Here is a 27,389-nt window from a genome sequence, read left to right on the forward strand (position 1 = left end):
GAAGTACTACTCATACTAAAATTGAGCTTGACTTCACCAAATACAACCTGCTCTCCCATTTTTCCTACCAAAATGTCAAAAATACATCCACAATGAAATTTAAACAGAAACTAGCTTCAATTTAGACCTCTGTTGCCATGCCAAGTGAAAAATTAGTGTTAAAATACCTGGCAGCCATTACGCGACTAGACCAGATGGCTCCCACGCTGGTTACTTTAGTTTAGTTAGGCCTACTAGGTTGAGGGAGAGGTCCCAATGACCGATACATAGTACAAGTCCATGTTGAGCAACGTATTTACACTGAAAGATCCAAGACCTAGGCTCAAAATACATAACAACTAAAACTCTTATCAATTTATTTAATATTTCCATTTCTTCTTTCCTGATACTATCATTCCATATCTAAAGTTCTGCAAAGTATGATATATGATAGTCATGAACATTTCCTTATGGGTCGATATCTTTGATGTTCTTTCCATAAACTACAATGAATACAACAAAATATAGTGGAATAAGTTAAACTTACATATATATTCATCAAACTCTTAAAAAATCATTTCATAATTGACTATTCTTTAAGAACTTACATTTCTCAAAACAAAGTAATTGCAGTAAAAAGTCATAAAAACCTAGAAAATTCATATTTTTTCAAAAACCAGTCTTATTTTGAACTGTTCAGGGAAATTAAAATTATTTCACCTATACCCTTATTTGGACCTTTCTTTAAAGAGAGGCTGTTATTCATATTGGTGTCAATTTCAGATGATTATACCTTTCACATAATTTAGTCCTACTAGTTCAACATGCTCTTCTACAACATAAATACATGAAGTGTTACTTAATTAGATTAACCATTTTTTTAGTAGACACTTATGATATATAAAGATTTACTATAAGTATGTAAACAGTGCGAAATCAACACACCCTCTGCTATACAAAGTGCATCTTTTTAGTAACATTGGATTTATCTACTAAATAACCATGATTGAATTAAAAAATAATATCTTAGATCTGCACATACTGGTTTAATCAATAATGTAAACTCTTACCAAGTGCTTCCAACTACAGAATAAACTTTCAATGTACATTCATAATTGCATTTTAACACACACATTTTCAGCCAAAATACTTACTGCATTCTTAAATTTGTGAAAAAAGCTTAAGATTTTATTTTGCCAAGTAAAGCCTGGATGTAAAATAAAGAACTACAGAAGACAGTGCATTTTTGACAGTAAACACACTTTTAATGAAGATTCTATCACTGTAAAATACAGCATGCATTTACTCACTTCAAAAGAAACCATTCGATACATGTATACAGCAATTTTATTCACTCAGTACAGAATCAATTATTCTTAAAGATTAAAATAAAAATGCCTTTTAATAATATACTGAGCCATGATTTACTTTAGTAAACGGCACATTTTAATACATAATATAAAGGTGACAATAGAAAACATTTAGCACTTTTAAAAATGGCAACTCAATTAATGTTAATAACAAAAACAAGAGTTTGGGCTACTAATGTCCTCAATAGTTTCAGCAATCCAAGCTTACACAGCCTTTCATCAACACTTAGAGCTACATAGCCAATGAAGGGGGAGTATCTGAATATCTTTTTATGGACAGAATTCTGTAATTAAATACATATCTCACATTGAGTGATAACTTAAGTAAATTCACACTTTGTCAAAACACATGAAAACTCATTTTTTCTATTGCAGATAGATTCTACCCTTGCTTTATCAATTAACCCATGCCTAAAACAAGGATTTATCTATAATGCATAAATTTCTCATACATCTTAAATTGAAGCTATACAAAAATATTTTGCAAAATTATACAGTAAAGGGGCAATTAATACTTTTTCAATATTGTCTCCAATGTATGGATCAGAGAGACAAGTACAGGTCTAGCCATTCTGACTTTCAGGAATTTTCAAAATAATTTAAGCAGGAAATGATCAAGGTTAACAAGTTTTTAGCCAGTAAACCTTACTGGTAATAACCCAAGATGAAATTGAACATTGAGATCAAAGGTTATTCTTCAACTAAAATCTCCTCAATATCCAGCATTTTGATTAAATCCAAATAAAGCACTTTGTTTGACATTCGACACACAGAAGGCATAAATTATCTTACTATGGTACTGTAATAGTAAAATGTACAAGCAAACATGAATTCTGTTCTGAAAAAAAAAAAAAAAAAATATTTATATACCAAAGTTTCCCAAGTCAATAATTTGACCAGTTCTCAAAAACAGATTTATGAAGTATAAAAAACTACTTTCTTTACTTTAAAGGAGGTTTGAGAAATTTCTCAAAAAAAATATAACACTGCTTTATTGTAATGGAACAATGAATACTTTAAAACTTCATTTTAAACTATCGTAGACGGAATGTTACATTCTTTTTCTACCAGATCATGATTTCTGGATACTTTTGACACAATCCTCACCAATAAACAACAATATAACAATGACAGTATATAGAATACCCACAATTCATACCATTCAAAAATTCATTCAATTAACTGAGAAACTTTGTAACATCTCATAAATGTTCTCAAAAACTTTTTCACACATCTGTTAGTAAGACATACAGTATCCTTGTAACTTACAACAGCATTCTAGTAATTTCTAATGAGCAAAATAAAGCACTAAATATCTCACTTAGACTATCAAAACGTCAATCACTTGTTTAATTAAAGTTTCAGACTCCCCGAATTGTACCCCAACATTTGCCTCAAACAAAATATAAAACCTCTGACAATATCCCAATTTTTTTCAAAATCTTTTTTTCAGACATCAGGAAAAACTATCAGATACACTTAACAATATAATTCCTATGGAATACGGAAGTTTTATGCCACAATGATTAGAACTTAATGGAAAAACAAAATAACCTACAAAATCTGCCTCCAAAAAGAAACTAATAGTCTCCAAAAAGAAAAAGAAACTAATAGTCTCCAAAAAGAAACTAATAGTGTAGAATATGCAGACATACAAAAACTTTCTTCAAATCTGATGCGTGTTTGTTTTGTGTATGTTTTTTTTTTTTAGTAATATATAATGTAAAATACATGAATTCCTTTTGACCAAGCCATGTTTGCAATATTTCTTAATTTGATAGTGACTCGAGTAATAAATATTTATAGCCGAACAGAAAATTGCTTTTAAGTTGTTTAATATTTTAAGCACAACAATTTTCTGCACAGCTCAGGGCATTTGTTAAACAAATGACACTGGAGGTAAAATATTTTTTTCCATTTTTGCAGATGTTCTAATTATGGCATGAACAATTTGAATGCTTATAATGTTTGAATGTTCATCAATCTTGAAGAGCAGAGAATTTATTTCCTAATGATAATTGTTGTGAGGATTTAGTTGGATCATCCATCTGTCGACCTCCGTGCTGCACTCGTTCAAAACTTCTTGGATCACTGTCAAAATAAAATAAACATACATATACTTTTATGTCAAATACCGGTAAGTGCTTTTAATTATTCGTTTTGAGTATGTGCCATTTTTCAACAGTATTTCAGTTATGTAATGGTGGGCTGTTAACCCAGCAGGCAGTTAACCTAACAAGTGTGCCTGGATTCTGAACGAGTATTAACCCGTTCTTCCCAAGTAACTGCCAACTTCCCCGCATGAATCATGTTTGTTTTTGTTTTGTTGGATTTAAAGTCGCACCGACACATGATAGGTCATATGGCGACTTTCCAGCTTTTAATGGTGGAGGAAGGCCCCAGGTGCCCCTCCGTGCATTATTTCATCACGAGCGGGCACCTGGGTAGAACCACCGACCTTCCGTAAGCCAGCTGGATGGCTTCCTCACATGAAGAATCCAACGCCCCGAGTGAGGCTCAACCCAACGTCGATGAGGGGCAAGTGTTTTGAAGTCAGTGACCTTAACAACTCGGCCACGGAGGCCCCTTGCATGAATCAGGTGACAGAATGACTTCAAACACAATGTCTTTTACAAACTGTCATGGAGCTCATGACCCCATTGGCCATAGAACTGTGATCTCCCTATTGTGATAACAGGGAGGACTACGTCAATTATGGCTGAAACTGATATAATTAAGTTAAAAGATTTTCAATTCATCTTATCAAAATAAGTCATCAAACAGAGTTAAAGTTAAACATGAAAACAACGAAAATCAAACTTTACAGAGAGCTGTTTGCAGAACATGTATGCCTCCCCCAATGATGGATTGTTTCGTTTTCCGTTCTGTATTCACTATGACCTTGACATTTGGCCTACTTACCCCCAAACCATTAGGGGCCTTCAATTTCATAAGCCCTACCATGCTACCAGGGTGAAGTGATTCTCAAGTAATTAAGTCGGTTCAGGCCCTGACATTGACATTTAACTTTCTGACCCCAAAAACAACACAGGTCTTCTAGCTCATTAAGCCCAAACATGCCATCAAGTTTGAAGGTTCTCGGTCAAGTGATTCTCAAGTTGCCATGCTGAAATAGCTTTCAATGTTCTGGTCCCTGGGACCTTAACCTAGGAGTCATCTACAATGTACTGCATAAGCCTAATCATGCTAGCAAGTTTGAAGGTTCTAGGTTGAGTGGTTATAAGTTATTGAATGGAAACCATTTTAAAGGTTCATGCCTCTGTGACACTGACCTTTGACCTACAGACTTCAAAAGCAATTGTGGTCATTTAGTTATAAGCCTAATCATGCTACCAATTTTGAAGATCTGGGTCCAAGTTCAAAGATCTGGGTCAACTGGTTCTCAAGTTATTAGGCAGGTCTAAGTTCAAAGATCTAGGTCAAGTGGTTCTCAAGTTATTAGGCAGAAGGTTCAGCCCCTTAAACTATAAGGTTCACCTACTCCATAAGCTCAATCATGCTATGAAGTTTGAATGTTGAGTGTTCTTGGGTTATTAAGATGAAATTGTTTTCAATATTCAGATCCCAGTGACCTTGACCTCTGGTCATCTACTTGATAAGCCAAATCATGCTTTCAAATTTGAATGTTCTAGATAAAATGGTTCTCCAGTTATTGAGCATAAACCATTTTGAAGGTAAAGACCCCTGTGACCTTCATCTTTGACTTACTGACCACAAACACAGTAGGGTCCATCTACCTTATAAGCCAAATCATGTTGGTTCTAGGTAGTGTGGTTCACAAGTTAAAGAGCATAAATGATATCTGAAGATTCAGTTTCCTAAAATCTTTAACAAAATATATGAATAAAGCAAAATGTTTTAAAAAGTTTCTCAAATGTGACCAAACTACCTTAAGTTGATTTTATATTGTATATTTAATATTCAAACCTGTCTTGTTGTACTGGCATCGGACCACCACCAAGTGTTGGAAAGTCTTCTTCGCTTTTTAAATTTGGTGCTGCTCTTTTCTTCCGTAAATGAGCTGGAATAGTTGGCCCTGGAGTAGCACCGCCTGCAGCAGCTGCCGCAGCAGCACGTTGACTGGGCGGAATATATTTGCCTGGTGTCTGTTTTGGCTCTTCTTTTGGAGCTTCTTCTGGCTGAGGTTCTAAAATAACAAACCACAGAATGTTTAATAACAGAAATGTGTGAATGCAGGAAGAGGTTCTATAATAACAGGAATGTGTAAACACTAGCTGAGGTTCTGTATAACAGAAATATGTAAAGGCATGCTGAGGTTCCATAACAGGAATGTATAAAGGCTGGCTATGTTCTATAATAACTGGAATGTGTAAACACTAGCTGAGATTCTGAGGTGCTGAAGAACAGAACTGTGAAAAGGCTGGCTGAGGTTCAATACAGAAATGTGTAAAGGTTGGTTGAGGTTCTATAAAAACAGAAATGTGTAAAGGCTGCTAAAGGTTCTCAAAAACAAATGTGTAACGGCTGGATAATGTGTTAAGACTGGCTGAGATTCCTATCACAGAATTTAGTACAAGAGGGTCATTGACCCTAAAACGTTCACCTGTGTACAAGGCTTTAAGTGTGTTTTTATAAGTACAGAGTTAGGTTTCTTCTATGTTCAGTGTGTACATACCACGTGGTTTGTGACGTCATTTTCGGGTATTACGGCAAGAAAATTTATAAACAAATCCGTCAATTCAGAACTTAAAAACACCGTAAGTATTTCATTTTTTCACCGATTTGAATAATTCTTTTACGAGGCTCAAGCCAAGATAGTGGGCTATAAACATAAGACGAAGTTTTCCTGAAATTCTAAGCAGTTTTTGCAATGGTCGGTTCCAACCCTGAAATTCGGCAAATTCTTGGAGGGTAATATGGCAAGAAAAACCTGTGTTTTACAAAATAATGCAGGATTGCTTTCCTGTACATTGTTGTGCCTTTCACCACTGTTTATTTCGGTTCCAAGAAGGCCAGCGAATCACTTGACTGAAAACAAGAGCTGTCCGTAAGACAGCCAAGCTCCACTATTCGAAATATTGTCACAGAAGCAGGAAATTATTACCCAAAATGTTAAATATCAAAAGAGTTTTAAGTTCGAAATGGGACATAATTTGACCAAAATACATATCAGAGTTATGGGACTTGATGTTATCAACTAGTTTTATAACCCCGAAGAAACATGTTAAGTTTCAATTCAATATCTGCATTAGTTTTGGGGATAGTAACTTGCATGTTAAACTTTAACCAGAATTTTCTAAGTCCAAAAGGGGGCATTATTTGCACAAAATACATGTTAAGAGTTATTTCAATGTGTGTATTATGTCGTTGCGTTACTTACGTATATGGAAACTACAAAGCTGGCTTGGTGACCTTTTGTTGTTTTTGCATTTGTTGTGTTACCTTTGCTTTCTTGGGTCTGATAAAATGAATTGTACATGTTTACTTAATATACTGTTATGTTTAACATAGCAAAACGTCTCATAAATTCCTAAAATTTGTAACTATCTGCTTATACTGTCATAATTTAATGTGTAATGCATTAATTTTATTATAATAAGTAACTCTATTGAAAATTTCAATTTCTGTGTGTATCCATAATGTAACAAACTTTACATTTGAACTCGCTTGTTGGTTTCTGTGTCCTAACACTGACGTGTTAGATTGTTTCCCAAGTTTAAGTTTAGTCTTTGTTCGCGTCATTACGCTAAAAAGTAAAAATACGTCGTCCGAGTATTTGTCCTTGCTAACATCAAGTTGTTTTTTTTTTATCAAAGTTTAGTAGGACCATCTATCACCATAATCTCGAAATCTCAAAGACTTATTTCAAAATACAGTTTCGATACATTATCAATTACAATATTATTGATAGGCATTGTTCAGAGGCCCAGATTTCACTAATGACTGATAAGTAAACACATAATGTGAATATGTAGGATATATTTTCAATTTTAAACACTTTTTATAGACTTCTTAGCAGTTTGACTCTTTAAAGATGGTTGTTAGCATTCGCGGGTGCAACAGTATAGACACACAGCGACTCATTTTTAAGATACCTCTTGAGACTATAAATTAAGTAGAAATTAGGAATCTTCTCTTGAAAGCTATAATTAGATAATAAGTAATGAAACAGAAAAAAAATAGATCTACTAAACGATCTTTAAGAAGCATTGAAAAAAGCCGTTCTTTCATATCACATCATACCGAAATTCATCTGAATAGAAGCTAAAGAAATTTGCAAACAGGTATTATACATGAGGAAACGAGTCTCAAACTCAGTAATTCGCGAAACTGTTATAAAGGAACAATAGGCGTATTCATGAATCTGCTTGTCGTCATATCATTCTTGCCGTATTAGCATTTTCCGAAGATAATGTTTTCACAGAGAAACCTACCATTTTATGTCAAGTAAAGTGGTTCCCAGGCCTTCTTGCAACCGAAATAAACACTGGTGAAAGGCACAACAATGTAAAGGAAAGCAATCCTGCATTATTTTGTAAAACATGGGTTTTTCTTGCCGTATTACCCTCCAAGAATTTGCTGATTTTCAGGGTTGGAACTGAACTTTGCAAAAACTGCTTAGAATTTCAGGAAAACTTCGTCTTATGTTTATAGCCCACTACCTTGGCTTGAGCCTCGTAAAAGAATTATTCAAATCGGTGAAAAAATGAAATACTTACGGTGTTTTTAAGTTCTGAATCGATGGATTTGTTTACATTTTCTTGCCGTAATATCCGAAAATGACGTCACAAACCACGTGGTATGTACACACTGATGTTAGCCTATATTATATACATGTCACACACACTTCTGAACCTAGGGCAATAATTTGAAGAATTATGGTAGACATTACAAATCTGATATCACATGCCAAATATCAAGGCTCTAGCTATTATTGATTTAGAGAAGAGAAGTGACCACGCCCCTGGGCAGTCATGTTTTTTGATGAATGAAAATAATTTGAATAATCTTGGTAGAGGGTCACACAAGTAGGGGTGTCACAATAAACCGGTATACCAGTATATTGCAGTATGTTTCCAAAATTGTATTGCACCGCGATACGCACCCAACGTACCGGTTTTCTAAGGTATTTCCTCACATTTTTTCTTTGCCAATTGTGTTTCGCGAATTGCCATATTTTTCATGGTCTGGTCGATTGAAATATAAATTCCAAAATTTTAATCGAATAGATAAGTGGTCCGGGTCATGCATGTTCATGAACTAAACATGTTGAAACAGTGCAGTATAGTACATGCAACAACTTTCAGAATGTAATTGACTTGCACACATATACATTCCATAAGGAATTTCCTTGGGTTAATTTTTTTTCTATTTATCCTAGTTCTAGTCATGAAACACTTATATTTCTATTCAAAACCTTGAGAGTGATATTTGTTATAGCTTATGTTTACTTTCTACAACTTATTTAAGGCGGTGTATAAAGGTTTTATAGTAGTAAAAGAATCTCAGGTCATAGCTTTAGTTCAAGAAGCAATATACTGTGGTACGTATTGCAATACGACGATAATGTATTGCAATATATCGTGGTACGCTTCAGGCGTATCGTGACACCCCTACACACAAGAACCATCTGTGTAAAATTATTTTAAAGTTGGACTTGCAGTTTCAAACGAGAAGATTTTCAAAGTTTCCGCTATATCAATATAGCGAAAATTTACCAGGCCCTCTGACGGCCTTGTTTTTTGACGAATCAAAATAATTTGAACAATCTTGGTAGAGGGTCACACAAAGACCTTTTGTTTAGAATTATTTTAAAATCGGGCCAGCAGTTTCACACAAGTAGATTTTTAAAGTTTCCACTACATATACATATAAAGAAAAGTGACCACGCCCTCTGGTGGCCATGTTTTTTGATAAATCAAATCTATTTGAACAATTATGGTAGAGGGTCACACAAGGACAATTTGTGTAAATTTATTCTAAAATCAGGCCATTTGTTTTACACAAAAAGTTTCTACTATATACATATAGGAAAAAGTGACCATGCCCTCTGGCTGCCATGTTTTTTGCTGAATCAAAATAATTTCAACAATCTTGGTAGAGGGTCACACAAGGACCATTTGTGTAAAAATATTCTAAAATCCGGCCAGCAGTTTCACACAAGAAGATTTTTTAAGTTTCCACTATATACATGTACATGATGAATCAAAATAATTTGAACAATCTTGGTAGAGGGTGATATAACGACTATTTGTGTAAAATTATTCTAAAATCAGGCCATTAGTTTCATACAATAAGATTTTTAAAGTTTCCACTATATACCTATAGGGAAAAGTGACCACGCCCTCTAGCAGCAATGTTTTTTGACGAATCAGTATAACTTGAACAATCTTGGTAGAGGGTGATATAAGGACTATTTATGTGAAATTATTTCAAAATCGGACCATCGGTTTAGGAGGAGATGCCATTTGAAGTTTTTTCTATTTTTAGTTTGGCTGCCCCTATGTGCAACCAAGCGGAACCGTTTGAACAATTTGGTAGAGGACCACCTAAGAAACATCATGGCCAAGTTCCATCAAAATCCATTCATTGGTTTTGCGGTATGTCGTTGGTGACAGAAGACTTGACGGACGGATGCACGACGGACACAGCATGATCACAATAGCTCACCATGAGCATTGCTCAGGTGAGCTAAAATGCTGGCTGTGTTCTTTAATAACTGGAATGTCAAAAGCAATAATTCTTTTCGGTTTAATAGTCCTAGGCTCAAGCCTTTCATTTATTAGCTGGAAACCATTTGTCACTGTGGCTTTCATCCTTGACCTACTGACCTCAAAAACATCAGGATTCATGATGTAAACAAAGTATCAAACTGCAGGACATTATTTCTTCAATTCCAGTGTGCATAAAATGCCCCCCAAAGTAATTTTAATGTAATTTTAGAAAAGGGGCATAATACAAAAAGTCTACCTGCTGGTTTAGGGGTAACAGGTTGCTGTGGAACATTGTCAGATTTCACCCAAGGCCCCTGTTGCCCTGTGTCCCTCTTTTTCTTCCCCTCTCCATCTTCGTCCTCCTCTTCTACATTTTCTACTGTCTGTTCTTCTGTTTCTTCATTTTCTTTTTCTCTACCAAAAGCAAAAACCTGATGCACTATTTGAAATCTTAAAGGGGAATATTCAACATTTGACATTGAATGTATGTATTTAGAAAGAATTCAGTGAATACTAAAAAAATGAAAATCAGACAACAAACAGAAAAGATATGGCAATTTAAATATTATCAATTAATTAAATGGCAGCCATTTTGAGCACAGTGACATCATAGTCATTCCCTTATATGGGCATTACCAAAATATTATATTAATGGCAAACAAGAGCTGTCCGTAAGACAGTCAAGCTTGACTATTCGAAATATTGTCACAGAAGCAGGAAATTATTACCCAAAATGTTAAATATCAAAAGAGTTTTAAGTTCAAAAGGGGACATAATTTGACCAAAATATATATCAGAGTTATGGGACTTGATGTTATCAACTAGTTTTATAACCCCGAAGAAACATGTTAAGTTTCAATTCAATATCTGCATTAGTTTTGGGGATAGTAACTTGCATGTTAAACTTTAACCAGAATTTTCTAAGTCCAAAAGGGGGCATAATTTGCTCAAAATACATGTTAAAAGTTATGGAACTTGACCCAGTGAGGTTGGTAATTGACCTTGAAAAAGAATAAATAAGTTTCAAAGCTATATGCCTTTTGGTAATAGCTGTATGTACTTGCACGCAAAACTTTAACCAGGATTTTCTAAGTCCAAAACGGGGCATAATTTGCCCAAAATACATGTCAGAGTTATGGGACTTGGTGCTATCAACTAGTTTTATAACCCCGAAGACACATGTGAAGTTTCAATTTAATATCTGTAGTAGTTTTGGAGATAGTTACTTGCATGTAAAACTTTAACCAGAATTTTCTAAGTCCAAAAGGGGGTATAATTTGCCCAAAATACGTGTCAGAGTTATGGGACTTGACCCAGTGAGGTAGGTAATTGACCTAGAACAAGAGCACCGCCTTGCGGGTGCTGACGCTCATCTGATTTTTTTTGTATAATGGAAATATTGTCCTACCCATGATTTTCTAAGTCTAAAAAGGGCCATCGTTCTTGCAAAAAGCAGGATAGAGTTATGTTTCTTGATGTACAGTGTCCTCTTATGATTGTGAAAAACTGTTGCAAGTTTTAAAGCAATAGCTTTGATAGTTTATGAGAAAAGTTGCCTTAAACATAATACTCAACCAAGAAAATGATTTTCTAAGTCCAAAAGGGGCAATAATTATTGCAAAAAGCAGGATGGAGTTATGTTGCTTGCTGTACAGGGTCAGCTTATGATGGTGAACAAGTGTTGCAAGTTTCAAAGCAATAGCTTTGATAGTTTAAGAGAAAAAGTTGACCTAAACATAAAACTTAACCAAGAAATCTGATATTTTCTAAGTCCAAAAGGGGCCATAAATCTTGCAAAAAGCAAGATGGAGTTATGTTTCTTGCTGTACAGTGTCAGCTTATGATGGTGGACAAGTGTTGCAAGTTTTAAAGCAATAGCTTTGATAGTTTAGGATAAAAGCTGACCTAAACATAAAACTTAACCAAGAAAACTGATTTTCTAAGTCCAAAAGGGGCAATAATTCTTGCAAAAAGCAAGATGGAGTTATGTTTCTTTCTGTACAGGGTCTGCTTATGATGGTGAACAAGTATTCCAAGTTTCAAAGCAATAGCTTTGATAGTTTAGGAGAAAAGTTGACCTAAACATAAAACTTAACCAAGAAATCTGATATTTTCTAAGTACAAAAGGGGCCATAAATCTTGCAAAAAGTAAGATGGAGTTATGTTTCTTGCTATACAGGGTCAGCTTATGATGGTGAACAAGTAATCCAAGTTTCAAAGCAATAGCTTTGATAGTTTAGGAGAAAAGCTGACCTAAACATAAAACTTAACCAGGCAACGCCGACGCAGACGCCGACGCCGACAACCGCTCAAGTGATGACAATAACTCATCATTTTTTTTCAAAAAATCAGATGAGCTAAAAAGAAAAAATAAGTTTCAAATCTATATGCCTTTTAGTAATAGCTGTATGTACTTGCACGCAAAACTTTAACCAGAATTTTCTAAGTCCAAAAGGGGGCATAATTTGCTCAAAATACATGTCAGAGTTATGGGGCTTGACCCAGTGAGGAAGGTAATTGATCTAGAAAAAGAAAACAAGAGGGCCAAGATGGCCCTAGGTCGCTCACCTAAGAAACACTCCATAACAGTGTAAAACATGTTTGACCTAGTGATTTCATGGAAACAAATATTCTGACCAATTTTCATTAAGATTGGACCAAAAAATTGGTCTCTTGCGATAAAAGAAGCATTTTCTTAGATATGACCTAGTTTTTGACCCCAGATGACCCATGTTCAAACTCGACCTAGATTTTATCAAGGCAATCATTCTGACCAAAATTCATGAAGATCAACTGAAAAATACAGCCTCTATCACATACAGAAGTTTTTTCTTTGATTTGACCAAGTGACCTAGTTTTTGACCTCAGATGACCCATATTCAAATTCGACCTAGATTTCATTAAGGCAATCAACCTGACCAAATTTCATAAATATCAACTGAAAAAAACAGTCTCTATCGCATACACAAGATTTTTCTTTAATTTGACCTAGTGACCTAGTTTTTGACCTCAGATAACCCATATTCAAAACCGACCTAGTTTTCATCAAGGCAATCACTCTGACCAAATTTCATGAAGATCAATTGAAAAATACATCCTCTATTGCATACACAATGTTTTTCTTCGATTTGACCTAGTGACCTAGTTTTTGACCCCAGATGACCCATTTTCGAAATCAGCCTAGATTTTATCAAGGTAATCATTCTGGCTAAATTTCATGAAGATCAGTTGAAAAATACATCCTCTATTGCATACACAAGGTTTTTCTTTGATTTGACCTAGTGACCTAGTTTTTGACCCCAGATGACCCATTTTCGAACTCGGCCTAGATTTCATTAAGGTCATCATTCTGACCAAAATTCATGAAGATCAATTGAAAAATACAGCCTCTATCGCATACACAAGGTTTTTACGTGATATGACCTAGTGACCTAGTTTTTGACCCCAGATGACCCATTTTCGAACTCGGCCTAGATTTCATTAAGGTAATCATTCTGACAAAAATTCATGAAGATCAATTGAAAAATACCGCCTCTATCGCATAACAAGGTTTTTCTTTGATTTGACCTAGTGACCTAGTTTTTGACCCGAGATGACCCATTTTCGAACTCGGCCTAGATTTCATCAAGGCAATCATTCTGACCAAAATTCATGAAGATCAATTGAAAAATACAGCCTCTATCGCATACACAAGGTTTTTCTTTGATTTGACCTAGTGACCTAGTTTTTGACCCGAGATGACCCATTTTCGAACTCGGCCTAGATTTCATCAAGGTTATCATTCTGACCAATATTCATGAAGAAGAATTGAAAAATACAGCCTCTATCGCATACACAAGGTTTTTCTTTGATTTGACCTAGTGACCTAGTTTTTGACCCGAGATGACCCAATTTCAAACTCGGCTTAGATTTTATCAAGGTTATTATTCTGACCAATATTCATGAAGATTAATTGAAAAATACCACCTCTATCGCATACACAAGGTTTTTCTTTGATTTGACCTAGTGACCTAGTTTTTGACCCGAGATGACCCATTTTCAAACTCGGCCTAGATTTCATCAAAGTTATCATTCTGACCAATATTCATGAAGATTAAATGAAAAATACAGTCTCTATCGCATTCACAAGGTTTTTCTTTGATTTGACCTAGTAACCTAGTTTTTGACCCGAGATGACCCATTTTCGAACTCGGCCTAGATTTCATCAAGGTTATCATTCTGAACAATATTCATGAAGATTAATTGAAAAATGCAGCCTCTATCGCATACACAAGCTAAATGTTGACAGACGACGGACGACAGACGACAGACGCCAGACGACGGACGACGGACGCCGGACATCGAGCGATCAGAAAAACTCACCTGAGCATTGCTCAGGTGAGCTAAAAATAAGTTTCAAATCTATATGCCTTTTAGTAATAGCTGTATGTACTTGCATGCAAAACTTTAACCAGAATTTTCTAAGTCCAAAAGAGGGCATAATTTGGCCAAAATGAAGGTCAGAGTTATGGGACTTGGTGCTATCAACTAGTTTTATAATCCCGAAGACACATGTGAAGTTTCAATTCAATATCTGCATTAGTTTTGGAGATAGTAACTTGCATGTAAAACTTTAACCAAAATTTTCTAAGTCCAAAAGGGGGCATAATTTGCTCAAAATACATGTCAGAGTTATGGGACTTGACCCAGAGAGGTAGGTAATTGACCTAGAAAAAGAATAAATAAGTTTCAAAGCTATATGCCTTTAAATGATAGCTGTATGTACTTGCAAGCAAAAACTTAACCAAGGTGTGACGCCGACACCGACGCCAGGGTGAGTAGAATAGCTAGACTATTCTTCGAATAGTCGAGCTAAAAATTATGTTAAACAGAATTAAACATGGAGCTTAAATTTAAGGTATACACTTTTACACACATTCTAAGGTTCATATGTTTCTCTTAGTTGTTATTCAATGATCGTCCATATATGGTAATTCCCATATAAGGAAAGAAAGATAATGTCACTGTGTCAAAATGGCTGCAATTTTAGTACATAGATGGTATTCAGATGGCTTTATCTTTTCTGTATGTAGTTGATTTTGATACTTTTTCGTTAGTGTTAATGTTTCACCTAGTTCTTTCAATTAAGAAATGTTGCCAAATGTTGCATATTTCCCTTTAAGCCTGGTATATATTCAAGAAAATTTTTTTAAAAGATAATCTGTTAAACAGTGAGACTACTATCCTCAAACAACTTAGTTAATACGTGACTTGTAGATTCGCTATTCTTCAACAAAGTACAATTCAAACAACTTTTTACTTATTATTTACACCAAATGCAACGTAAAGGACTTTTAAGATTTGCTATTTTTAAACCAGTTACAATTAAAGAAACTTAGGTGATAATCTTAAAATCAGTTACAGTAAAAGCAAATGTATGCTTTTCTGATCCAGTTAAACTAAAAGTAACATACATGACTTATAGAAGATCTTCTATTTTCAAAACAGTTGTACTTTAAGCAATTTTTTTTTACTTAAAAATTTGCTAGTCCACGTTTACAGTTAACATACCATATTGCGACCGGAAGATCTGTATTTCTTTAAAAGCAGTTAAGCTTAAACCATTTACATTTAACATGTAGATTTGCTATTCTTTAACCAAGGTCAGTAAAAGCAACTCATGTGACTTGATTCATGAATATTTTCAATTCTAAAACCAGTTACTGATAAAGCAACTTACAGTACATTTATGTGACTTGGAGATTTGCTACTCCTAAACCAGTTACACTTGAAGCTACTTCCTGAATGTTACTTCTTTTCTTTCAAGCAATTTATGTAACTAGTTAATTTGCTATTCTTTAGCAGTTACACTTGAAGCAACTTATGTTGCTTGTAAATTTGCTATTCCTGAACAGTTACACTAGAAGCAACTTGTGTTACTTGTAGATTTGCTATTTTTAAACAAGTTACATTTTGAAGCAACTTACTTGTGGATTTACTATTTTTAAAACAGTACCACTTGAAGCAAGGTTTGTGACACACATTCATTATTCTTTAACCAGTTACTATCCTCAAACAACTTAGTTAATACGTGACTTGTAGATTCGCTATTCTTCAACAAGGTACAATTCAAACAACTTTTTACTTATTATTTACACCAAATGCAACGTAAAGGACTTTTAAGATTTGCTATTTTTAAACCAGTTACAATTAAAGAAACTTAGGTGATAATCTTAAAATCAGTTACAGTAAAAGCGAATGTATGCTTTTCTGATCCAGTTAAACTAAAAGTAACATACATGACTTATAGAAGATCTATTTTCAAAACAGTTGTACTTGAAGCAATTTTTTTTTACTTAAAAATTTGCTAGTCCACGTTTACAGTTAACATACCATATTGCGACCAGAAGATCTGTATTTCTTTAAAAGCAGTTAAGCTTAAACCATTTACATTAACATGTAGATTTGCTATTCTTTAACCAAGGTCAGTAAAAGCAACTCATGTGACTTGATTCATGAATATTTTCAATTCTAAAACCAGTTACTGATAAAGCAACTTACAGTACATTTATGTGACTTGGAGATTTGCTACTCCTAAACCAGTTACACTTGAAGCTACTTCCTGAATGTTACTTCTTTTCTTTCAAGCAATTTATGTAACTAGATAATTTGCTATTCTTTAGCAGTTACACTTGAAGCAACTTATGTTGCTTGTAAATTTGCTATTCCTGAACAGTTACACTAGAAGCAACTTGTGTTACTTGTAGATTTGCTATTTTTAAACAAGTTACATTTTGAAGCAACTTACTTGTGGATTTACTATTTTTAAAACAGTACCACTTGAAGCAAGGTTTGTGACACACATTCATTATTCTTTAACCAGTTACAATTCAAGCAACTTACGTCACTTGTAGATTTGCTATTCTTAAACCAGAGTAATCTTTTTCCTTCTCTTCTTCAACTTCTTTCCATTCTTCTTCCTGAAATAAACAATTTCAAGGTAAAATACTTCTGTTCTATGAAGGGCATCTTTATAAACCTAACTGGGGTGAAGGAACTGCCGATTTACTTTTGATTTTGATACAACAGAATTCAAGGTCAGAAAAGTATCTAGGCTAGTCTCAGAATGCAGCCTTGTTGGCCTGTTTAAAGAATGAGCTCAGAATGCAGCCTTTTCATTGGCCAGTTTAAAGAATGAGCTCAGAATGCAGCCTTGTCATTGGCCAGTTTCAAGAATGAGCTCAGAATGCAGCCTTGTCATTGGCCAGTTTCAAGAATGAGCTCAGAATGCAGCCTTGTCATTGGCCAGTTTCAAGAATGAGCTCAGAATGCAGCCTTGTCCTTAACCAGTTTCAAAAATAAGCTCAGAATGCAGCCTTGTCCACGGCCAGTTTCAAGAAAGAGCTCAGAATGCAGCCAGGTCATTAACCAGTTTCAAGAATGAGCTCAGAATGCAGCCTTGTCCTTGGCCAGTTTCAAAAATGAGCTCAGAATGCAGCCTTGTCACTGACCAGTTTCAAGAAAGAGCTCAGAATGCAGCCATGTCATGAACCAGTTTCAAGAAGGAACTCAGAATGCAGCCATGTCATTGGCCAGTCTCAGAATGCAGCCTTGTCGTTGACCTGTCAAAAATGAGCTTAGAATTAGCTCTGATGCTGTAGTTTAGGATCCATTAAGTTTCTGTCTAATGCCAAGGTGTGTACAACATATTATTTCATCAATTTGTTAATAGTGTGTGTGTGGGGAGTGGGGGGAAAGGGTTAACAAGTGCAAGCGAGAACTTTCATGCATATACCTGTTAACACTGTTAAACATTCCCTCCTGCCAAACAGGCAGACAGGATTATTGAAATGGTAAATGACTGTGCATGTTATAATGCACAGATTTTCTCCTCAGCTCAAATCTATTTATTTATTTGGGTTTTACGGCGCACCAACACTATAGGTTATATGGTGCCAAACAGGACTACAAATTTTGGTTTCACATCTCGTTTAGTTTACATCGAAATAAAAACATGAGGTATGGAATCAAAATCTGCATACCTGCTGGAATCACAGAGTTACAGCAATACCAAGTGTTAAGATCCTATTAGTCGCCTCTTACGGTCATGCAAGGGTAAGGCAGTGGTTCCAATTCTTTTCATATATAGATTGTGACATCCCAGAACCACATGGGGCTCCTCAGCTCAAAAGATTTTCACTTTCCAAATTTAAGCAAACTACAATTTTACAAGATGACCATATGGATCTTTTCAGATTTTCTTCGAGATTTAATTACTCCAGATGGTTTACAAAATTAATGTTGTTTTTTTTTTTTCGGGGATATCCATGGACGTGAATTATATTTTACCTGAATTTGAGACCCAAGGTTTTCCAAAATTTATTATTTTTGTTTTCAAATACAGATTTAAAATATAATTATGTCAAAATATCAAATATACACTGAGCACGCTGTAGACCATCATGGAGTTAACTGGCAAGCATATCCAACAAGCAAGTGAGCTATTTAGGGAAACACCCAAGGTGCCAGATTGTAGTAAGATTTTCAACAAGAGCTGTCAGTTGACAGTGCGCTCGACTATTCTCAGTGCTTGATAGTATAATATAAGCTATATTATATGAGTAAAACTTTAACATTACAATAAGCATATTCTAAGTCGAAATGGAGCCATAATTCAGTCAAAATGCTTGATAGAGTTTCCTCCTCCTTTTTACAGACTGGGGTCATGATGGTAAACAAGCATGCAAAATATCAAAGCAATATCTCAATGGACTTGGAAAATATTTGGGGTGGTAAGCAAACTTTAACATTACAATTAAGGAATGAAAGATGGAAAAGGCTTCTTCTCTATTCTCTATCAGCATTCATATAATTATGTTAGTGAAATAATTGGGTTAAAGTTTTTAGTCTAAAGTCATGCACAATTTCAAACAAAACCCATCACAAATGAAAATGCATTTAGTTGATAATTAAAACCACAGTTACAACATGCAGAAGATAGAAAGAATTGAGGAAAGTATGTCTGAAAATATTTTGTTGCATATAAAAAATTAATAACATTTTACTTAATTGATTTATTTATTTATTTTGTTGGGTTTAACGTCGCACCGACACAATTTTAGGTCATATGGCAACTTTCCAGCTTTAATGGTGGAGGAAGACCCCAGGTGCCCCTCCGTACATAATTTCATCACGAGCGGGCACCTGGGTAGAACCACCGACCTTCCGTAAGCCAGCTGGATGGCTTCCTCACGTGAAGAATTCTACGCCTCAAATGAGGTTTTGAACCCACATCGATGAGGGGCAAATGGTTTGAAGTCAACGACTCTAACCACTCGGCCACGGAGGCCCCTTTACTTAATTGAAGTATGATATATCTGCTTACCACTAAATAAACACTCATATTCAGTGAATAGTTTCTTGCTATTTTACACATCTTTTGAGTAGTGAATAGATTCAAAGAATAGATTCATCATAACAAAGTTTGTAAAAATGTAAAGTCTGGTTACGTCGTGCTCGCTAACAGGCTTTGCTTTATTCATTTTAACCAACTTCCTCCAGACTGCCTTCAGGTTTTGCCATATGACTTCATATTATTAAAACAACATCATTACTGACCACAAAAACGTGTCAAATATAGGGATTTTTCTAGAACAGAATAGCAGAGAGCAGCAGCCTGCCCTTTTCAGCGGCGCCCTTCTGACTAATCTGCCGCACTTTTGCCTTTTCAGCACCGCCCCTTTGACCCTTCAGCAGTTAATTATTTCTAAATAAACTGCCCGTCAATCATCTGTCAATATATCAGACGCCCAAAATAACTGTCAATCAACAGGTCCCAGAAATGTCACAAATTAGCTATATAGCTGAATCTAGCTATATATAGCTAGAAAACCAATAACAATTGTTCAAAATATGTCAATATCAAATGTAAAATAGTTATTATCCCATTCAAAATGGTTTATGAAACAAAAGACAATCACTAAGAATGGAGATCTATGCAGTTTCATTGTCAATACATGTTGCAAAAGCTACCGACTAAAGTTAATAATATTTAATTACTCTATCAATATTTTACTGGCCAAAACTTAAACTGATTGATCTCTATTAGTAGCCAGTCACAAACAAAAATATTTTCTTTTAGCTTAAAATAGCTTGTGCTATTTTTGTTGAACATTAAAATATCATAAACATAAATGATAACATTCCTTTTATGAAGAAAAACGTGTACCTTCAAAACAATTTAACTTTATTAAAGCTCTGAAGACATTTGCTTGTTATATTATTGACTAGCTGAAATTAGCTAGTACATTTCAAACCCACTAGCTATTTTAAAATTCCACTAGCATTTAGCTTGTATGCTGGTCTAAATTTGAACCCCGAGTCATCAAGTGGGAGCTGTCTGCACAGCCCTTCTAAGGGGATCTACATGCCTGTCTGTTGCATCTCAGATGACGAGGGAGCACTGCTGGCAGGACCTTGTGTCCTGGTTACATAGCGCCATGCAAGCCAGAATGGTCACTCTGATGGCAGGCCTCGACCTTAACTTTTTTCAGCAGTTGCCAGCAGGTCCACCAACTGCTAAAAACTAGTAGACCTGCTCGAACATTAGTGGACCTCCAATTCTAATGTTGTAGACGTCATAACTGTTACAAATAACATGTCAGACAAAAATAAAAATGAGGATGTGTACATATGTAGTGAAAAAAGTGCAGAAAACTTTGAACAAAATAACTTCCTACACAAACAAGGATTTAAATTTTTTCATCTGAACATCCACTACTTATATCCAAAATTTGATGAATTAAAGATTCTACTTCATAATCATACATATTTCGATATCATTGGACTATGTGAAACATTTTTGAACGACAGCTTCTGTGACAGTGAATTTCAAATAAGTGGATACCAGATGTTTCGTAAAGACAGAAAAACAAATGGTGGTGGGATTATTGTCTTTGTGAATCAAAACTTTAAATGTGTACGTAGGTTTGATTTAGAATCTGATAAAACTGAGGCGATCTGGCTTGAAGTACAGAAAAACAAACAAAAGCCATTCGTATTTGGTTACATCTATAGACCTCCATCTTCAAATGTGGAATGGAACTGTGAATTAGAATACACTATTGAGAAAATATTTAATGAAAACAAAGAAATTATTTTGACTGGAGATTTTAACTATAACTATGATCCTATTACTAAAGCTACTAACAACAATTCTTGGGATAATATTACTAACAGTTTCAATTTAAAACAACTTGTTGACATGCCCACTAGAGTAACCTGCACAACTAAAACAATAATAGATCATCTATATACAAATTTTTCTCAAAATATCTCTGAAATTAATGTTCCAGCCATATCAATTAGTGACCATTTTCCAGTGTGTTTCACAAGAAAGGTCTCCAGTACAGTTCCTAAAGGCCCTTTACATCATATGATTCAGTATCGTAACATGAAGCATTTTGATGAATCAGTTTTTCTAGAATCACTAGAACAACAGCCATGGTCAATTTTAGACATATATGAGGACCCAAATGATGCTTTAGATACCTTTAATTCATTGTTCAATGATGTATTAAACAGACATGCTCCATTCAAACAAAAACGTGTAAAACATGTACATTTACCAGACTGGTACAATCCAGAGATTTTGCAAGCTACCAAAGAAAGAGACAAGGCAAAAAAGCTCAATGACAGGGCACAATATAAATTTTGGCGAAACAAAGTTAAAAGCCTCATATACAATTCTAAAAAAAGATACTATTCTGAAACTATAAATGACAATAAAAAACATGCCAAAGAATTGTGGAAAAATCTTAAACAATTATCAGGTAAAGTCACCAATCACCAAACCAACTACATTCAGGATGAGGAGGGGACTCAGATCTCAGATCCAATTAAAACAGCAGAAGTATTTAACAATTATTTCATTGACATTTTCAAATCAGCCCCTCAAAATTGTTCCTCCTTATCAGAAAGTGATAAAATAAAATTACAGGAGTTTATTGCAATCCATACTAAACTAGATTCTCCATTTTCAATACCAAAAGTCACAAGCACATTCATAGAAAAAGAGCTGCAAAAACTTGATCTGAGTAAATCAACTGGACTTGATGGCATAGGCCCAAAATTTCTTAAAATAAGTGCTCAGATCATATCTAAACCTCTAGAAAAGATATTTAATCTAAGTATATCAAAGGGTATATTTCCAGCAATATTTAAGAGGGCAAAGGTTACACCTATGTATAAAAAAGGGTCTAAATGTGACAAAACAAACTATAGACCAATATCAATCTTACCAATTCTATCAAAAGTGTTAGAAAGACATGTCAGTAACACTTTCAAATCATTTCTGGAAAATAATTCTCTTCTTCACCCAAATCAGTCAGGGTTTCGAACAAGCTACTCGTGCGAAACTGCTCTAACTACTATTATTGACAACTGGATAAAAGCAATAAATGAAGAAAATCTTGTTGGAACTATTTTTTTAGATCTTACTAAAGCATTTGATCTTATCAATCACAAGTTACTCATTGAAAAACTGAAATTATATAATGTTGATGAAAATGCAATTACTTGGTTCTGGTCATATCTCACAAATCGCTCACAGCAAGTTCATGTGTCTGGAAAATATTCCAGTGCTCAAGATATACTGTCTGGTGTGCCACAAGGCTCAGTTTTAGGACCTCTTCTTTTCATTGTTTACATAAATGATATGCCTTTACACTTATCAAATTCAACATCAGATATATTTGCAGATGATACCACTTTATCATCTTACGGAAATACTATCATCTCAGTTAGTAACAATCTTCAATCTGATCTTGATTCTGTACAAAACTGGTGTGAACGAAATTCAATGATTACAAATGCTGAAAAAACTAAAGCAATGTTCATTTCACCTTCAAACCATACATAAATACTATCAAAGACTCAAATATTTCTCTCAAAGATAAAACTATACAAACTTCAACCACAGAAAAACTCCTGGGAGTTCATATTGATCATACCCTTAACTGGAAAATGCATGTTCAAATGACACTGAATAAATGCAACTCCTTATTATATTTGCTTATGAGAATTAAACAATTTTTAAATCTCCATACTAGAAAAATGTTCTTCAATGCACACATTCTTCCTCATCTAGATTACTGTTGCACTATTTGGGGAAACTGTAACACTGAGCTTTTGAATGACATGTACAAATTCCAAAAACGTGCAGCTCGTGTTATTTTAGATAAAGACATTGACACACCAACAGACGATTTATTTATTCAACTTAACTGGATGAAATTTCAAGATAGAGTTAATTATAAAAAAGCCATATTAGTATACAAATCTCTTAACAACCTTCTCCCTAGTTACATGAAGCAACTATTTACGTATACTGAAAATAGGTCATTGAGATCATATGATCAAAGACTACTTTTAGTTCCAAAACCTCGACTTGAATTCTATAGAAAATCACTGGCATACTCTGGTGCAAAATTATGGAACTCACTTCCTTATCATATAAGAACATCAACAAACCTGAACACATTCAAAAGCAATTATTTAAAATGGTGGTTCTCTAGTGGGCAACAACATCTATCAACCGCATGAGAACTATGATATTTTTTGGTATCAGAGTACTTATTTAAAACTATAAATAATTAACAAATAATTGTATATTGTTTGTTTCATTACTTTTGCTTTCAGTGTAACTTTACATAAAACCATGTTGTTTATTCTATTACCTTCCTTATGTAAATTTCATGTAATCCTCTTATATATGCTATTTTGCATTATAATCCCTTCATGACTTTGTTTACTTTAATTTGTTAATTTGTGTTTACTGTATATATGTACATTTGAGGCTCACAGGGAAGACTGGGTACACCCAACTGTGTTGCCTCGTTAAATAAAGACTTTATTATTATTATTATAACTTCATATGACTCAAAGAAACAGGACTTATTTCTAAAATAATTAAAAATGGAAGACTGTAGCAATCTGTTATCCCGAAAAATAATTATTTTGAAAAGTGTCCCAAAATATGGACACAATAATCATCATCCACCCGACCCGTGTTGAAAGTGAAAAAAAAACATTAACAATTATCGGTAATTATTCTGATGATAAACTAAGTAATTGGCCTTGTTTTCATCATCAATTAACACCCCCTCAAAGAGCTAAAAGAAGTGTGTCGGTTATTATGGCATCTGAAATAGAGATCAAAGCGGTATAGTTGCCCGAGATTGTCATGGCATTACGTCATGTTTTCGCGCCATGTGACACATCACTGTCTGATCGTACTTTCTCGATTCCTTAAATTATTGAGAAGAAATCAATAAAAAAAGTTTTTTCTTTAATTTTTATAAAGCGAATGTGCAATATCCCGAATAAACTGACATGTAAATGTGTCAAACCGTGAACGATGATAGCGGATATCCTACCTCTGTGACCTACTTGCCCTCAAGAAATTTACATTATTGTTTGAGAAGAATATCTAACAAAGTGTTGTGTCAAAAAATACATGTACAAAGAATCATTTAAAACTTATTAAAACCCGCAACGACATCATACTGCAGTGCTTTATATTAAAACCACATTTCTATTTACGTTCACGAGGTCACGTAACCTATTCTGCCGCACTAACAGAAATCTGTTTGCCAAAAATCGTTTACTCCATGTATTTAAATTGCTGCTGCTTTTTCATTATTTAAGATTTTTTAATTGTTTTTTTAGTACTTTCTAGTAAAAAGTCTGAATTTTATTACCATTGTATGTACTGTTTATTTACTTTAAGAAAGAAATAAATAATCAAGATCGCGCTGTTTGAAATTTTACAAAACATTATATGAAAATTTGATCGTTTTTAAAGAATTTTGCCTACATTCCTGTCGATATCTTATTAAAATTGTTATAGAATTCAAACTGTATTAGTTCTCAAGCGGTGTTGAAAATTTGAAGCGATTATATTAAAAAATGAATGCACTACACACGTTTTTTGTGTCAAAAGTAACCGCAATGTAAATTAGATATTACGATAGGGCGCATGTGCTTTTGATATTTTTACGATTCGCGGGTAAATTCCAGTCAATCCAGGTAATTTTGCCTGATGTAATTTCTCAATTTGGTAATGCCTCCTTGTACCAATTATCGAACGATACCATCTCTCGATTGATTTCAATATATCATCGAATTACCGCTCTTTGCAAAGGTACTTCACTAATCTATTGGCATTTTCATTGTTTTTTTCCCAGTTTTGAGCAAAGTATTGGTAAGTGTTTTATAGAATATTTTATTCATATCCTTTTCTAATTGACAAAGTACACTGACCTCATAAAATTTACAAGAAAATCTAATTATTTATGTTTTGATATGTTTCCCGTCTGTCAGATCTAACACATTTTCTCATTTTTCAGACTTATATACTTCTTTTATTACAGTGATTATCACAAGTAAAAAAATTCAGTAACAGTTTATCGCAATACATTATTGCATTTATTGAAAATGTAAGTGTAACTATAAAGCTCTTGGTTTTGTGTTATTGTCTTTCGTCTTATAAACCATTTGGTCGCGATTATGACCATTTAGCATTTTATTTTTACATATTTTGCATTATTGTTACTGATTTTGTAGCTACTTCTAGCTAGATTCAGCTATATAGCTTATTTGTGACTCTTCTGGGACCTGATCAATATACATACATTACACGCGCTTTTACACACAGGTGCTGGGCATTTGTCTCATGGCGTGTATACAGAAAAAGCAATAAAAAACGATTAAAATGCACCCTGCCCATTTTTATGGTTCTAGAAAAATCCCTCAAATAGAAAATGAATGGCAACAAAATAATTCTGCTGAAATTTGTAAAATATTTTCAGACACAGAAATTTAGAGTACAGAGGAGTGGATCATAAACCAAATCCAAAACCTCTTCTGGGTTTACTGTTAATCCAATTGTATCGGTGTCTTTTGTTGTATTTGTAGAACTCTGAGTCTTCTCTTTTACTTTCTTCTTTTTCTCTTTTTTTACCGGCTCGTCTGTTTTTTCAAGAATGTCACTAGGGATGATTTTAGAGGATTTCGACTTCTTTTTGCTTTTGTCTTTCTTAGCAAAAAAGTCATCCAAACTAGCTTCTTCCATTTTGCTGTATACTTGTCTCTTAAAACACAAAACTACTGCCTAAAATAACCACAAACTGTGACTTTTGCGCAATAACATCACTGTCTCTCGTGTACCGGAAACGGAAGTTTATACTAATGATAGACTAAATAAATTGTGATTTGTTTTTTTTTATTGTTGTCGTCGTTGCTGTGGGGAGTGGTGGGGGGGAAGGGGCGGGGGCATCAGAATCAGTGTATTTTATTTATGTACACGCTTTACTTAAACGGAAAATATTATCACATCATGTATTCTGCATTGGTTGTGTAAACTTATCATTTACACCATTGCGTCTTAACAGGGCCGTCGCCGGCTTCGTAATTTTTAAGTGGTCCGGCCTTCGGCGTCCCGTGAGTGCTGAAGATAGGAGAGGGGGAAAACCACGAGAGAGGGATTTCTCCTTCCCTATGCTCTCTCTTTTAAGGGGTTTTCGGTGGTTCTCCCTCGAGAAAATTTTAAGAATTGGGATGCCAGTAAGTGCGTTTTTCTTGCATATTGCAAGCAGTTTCTGTTAAGATTTTCAGTCAATTTCAAGGATAACTTTCCAACATTGGCCAATTTTAGCAGATCGCTATAAATGTTGATATAGGGTAGAGAACACCAATTGTTTTCCCATAGACTTCCATTATAACATTATGGCGTGTACGGCCTTCCATAAATCGAAACATGTATATCCAATCACATTTTTTTCAAGAACTATCTTAGTTCCACCAAAATATCGGACGAAAAACATATGAATAGTGATACTTTATTTAAGTAATTTTCGTGTGAATGAGATGACCCCCTGTTTACATCGTTGTCATGGCGGGAGAAATTCATTTGATGAAACTTTTTTTCAATACACATAAAATGTAGCAAATTTTGTCAAAATGTATAATGAAATACTGTAAATGCAGTAAAAATATTCCATTTTGAAAAAATAATCACTTCTTGGGTTTGTTTACATGACTGAGCAATCAGAACGCACAGATGCTACCTTATTCCCAGGTATACACTTACCTCATTCCCAGTAAGTTCCCTGTACTTTTTTGAATTGGTGGTCTCTGACCTGTATTGTTTTATAGTTGAGACGCATGTCGGCATTTCATTTGATTAAAAGCGAGTTTTAAGATAAATAATCATACTTTGAAAAAATAACCAAATGGCTTCCCGCGAGTGCCGAAGGAAGGAGAGAGTGGAGATGGGGGTGGACAGCACGAGAGGTGGATCCCCATC

The 27,389-nt window shown here is 34.5% G+C and overlaps 1 protein-coding gene across 2 annotated transcripts; it reads right to left on the reverse strand.

The window, feature by feature from the left end:
• Nucleotides 1-345: 345 nt before the first annotated feature.
• LOC123560071 (protein CDV3 homolog) lies at nt 346-26,273 on the reverse strand. 2 transcript variants are annotated; one of them, XM_053552329.1, is made up of 5 exons: nt 25,959-26,273; nt 16,928-17,004; nt 10,302-10,459; nt 5,298-5,517; nt 346-3,440 (listed from the first exon to the last, which is right to left on the reverse strand). In XM_053552329.1, exons 1-5 carry the CDS (start codon nt 26,154-26,156, stop codon nt 3,329-3,331), a joined length of 765 nt encoding a protein of 254 aa, XP_053408304.1. In that variant the 5' UTR covers nt 26,157-26,273; the 3' UTR covers nt 346-3,328. The 2 variants fall into 2 exon arrangements, with proteins under 2 accessions (XP_053408304.1, XP_053408303.1); XM_053552328.1 differs by having other exon boundaries at nt 25,944-26,272.
• Between the last annotated feature and the right edge of the window lie 1,116 nt (nt 26,274-27,389).

This window comes from Mercenaria mercenaria, chromosome 10 (assembly GCF_021730395.1).
Source record: "Mercenaria mercenaria strain notata chromosome 10, MADL_Memer_1, whole genome shotgun sequence".
Lineage (NCBI taxonomy): Eukaryota > Metazoa > Mollusca > Bivalvia > Venerida > Veneridae > Mercenaria > Mercenaria mercenaria.

What these genes read in the sequence shown, in the direction of transcription:
- LOC123560071 (XM_053552328.1), bottom strand. Translation starts at nt 26,156, where the DNA reads ATGGAAGAAGCTAGTTTGGATGACTTTTTTGCTAAGAAAGACAAAAGC. An exon ending in TAACAGTAAACCCAGAAGAG is followed by an intron (nt 17,005 to 25,943) that starts GTTTTGGATTTG and finishes TGTTTATTTCAG; the next exon opens with GAAGAAGAATGGAAAGAAGT. An exon ending in ATAGCAAATCTACAAGTGAC is followed by an intron (nt 10,460 to 16,927) that starts GTAAGTTGCTTG and finishes TGCTTTTGGTAG; the next exon opens with AGAAAAAGAAAATGAAGAAA.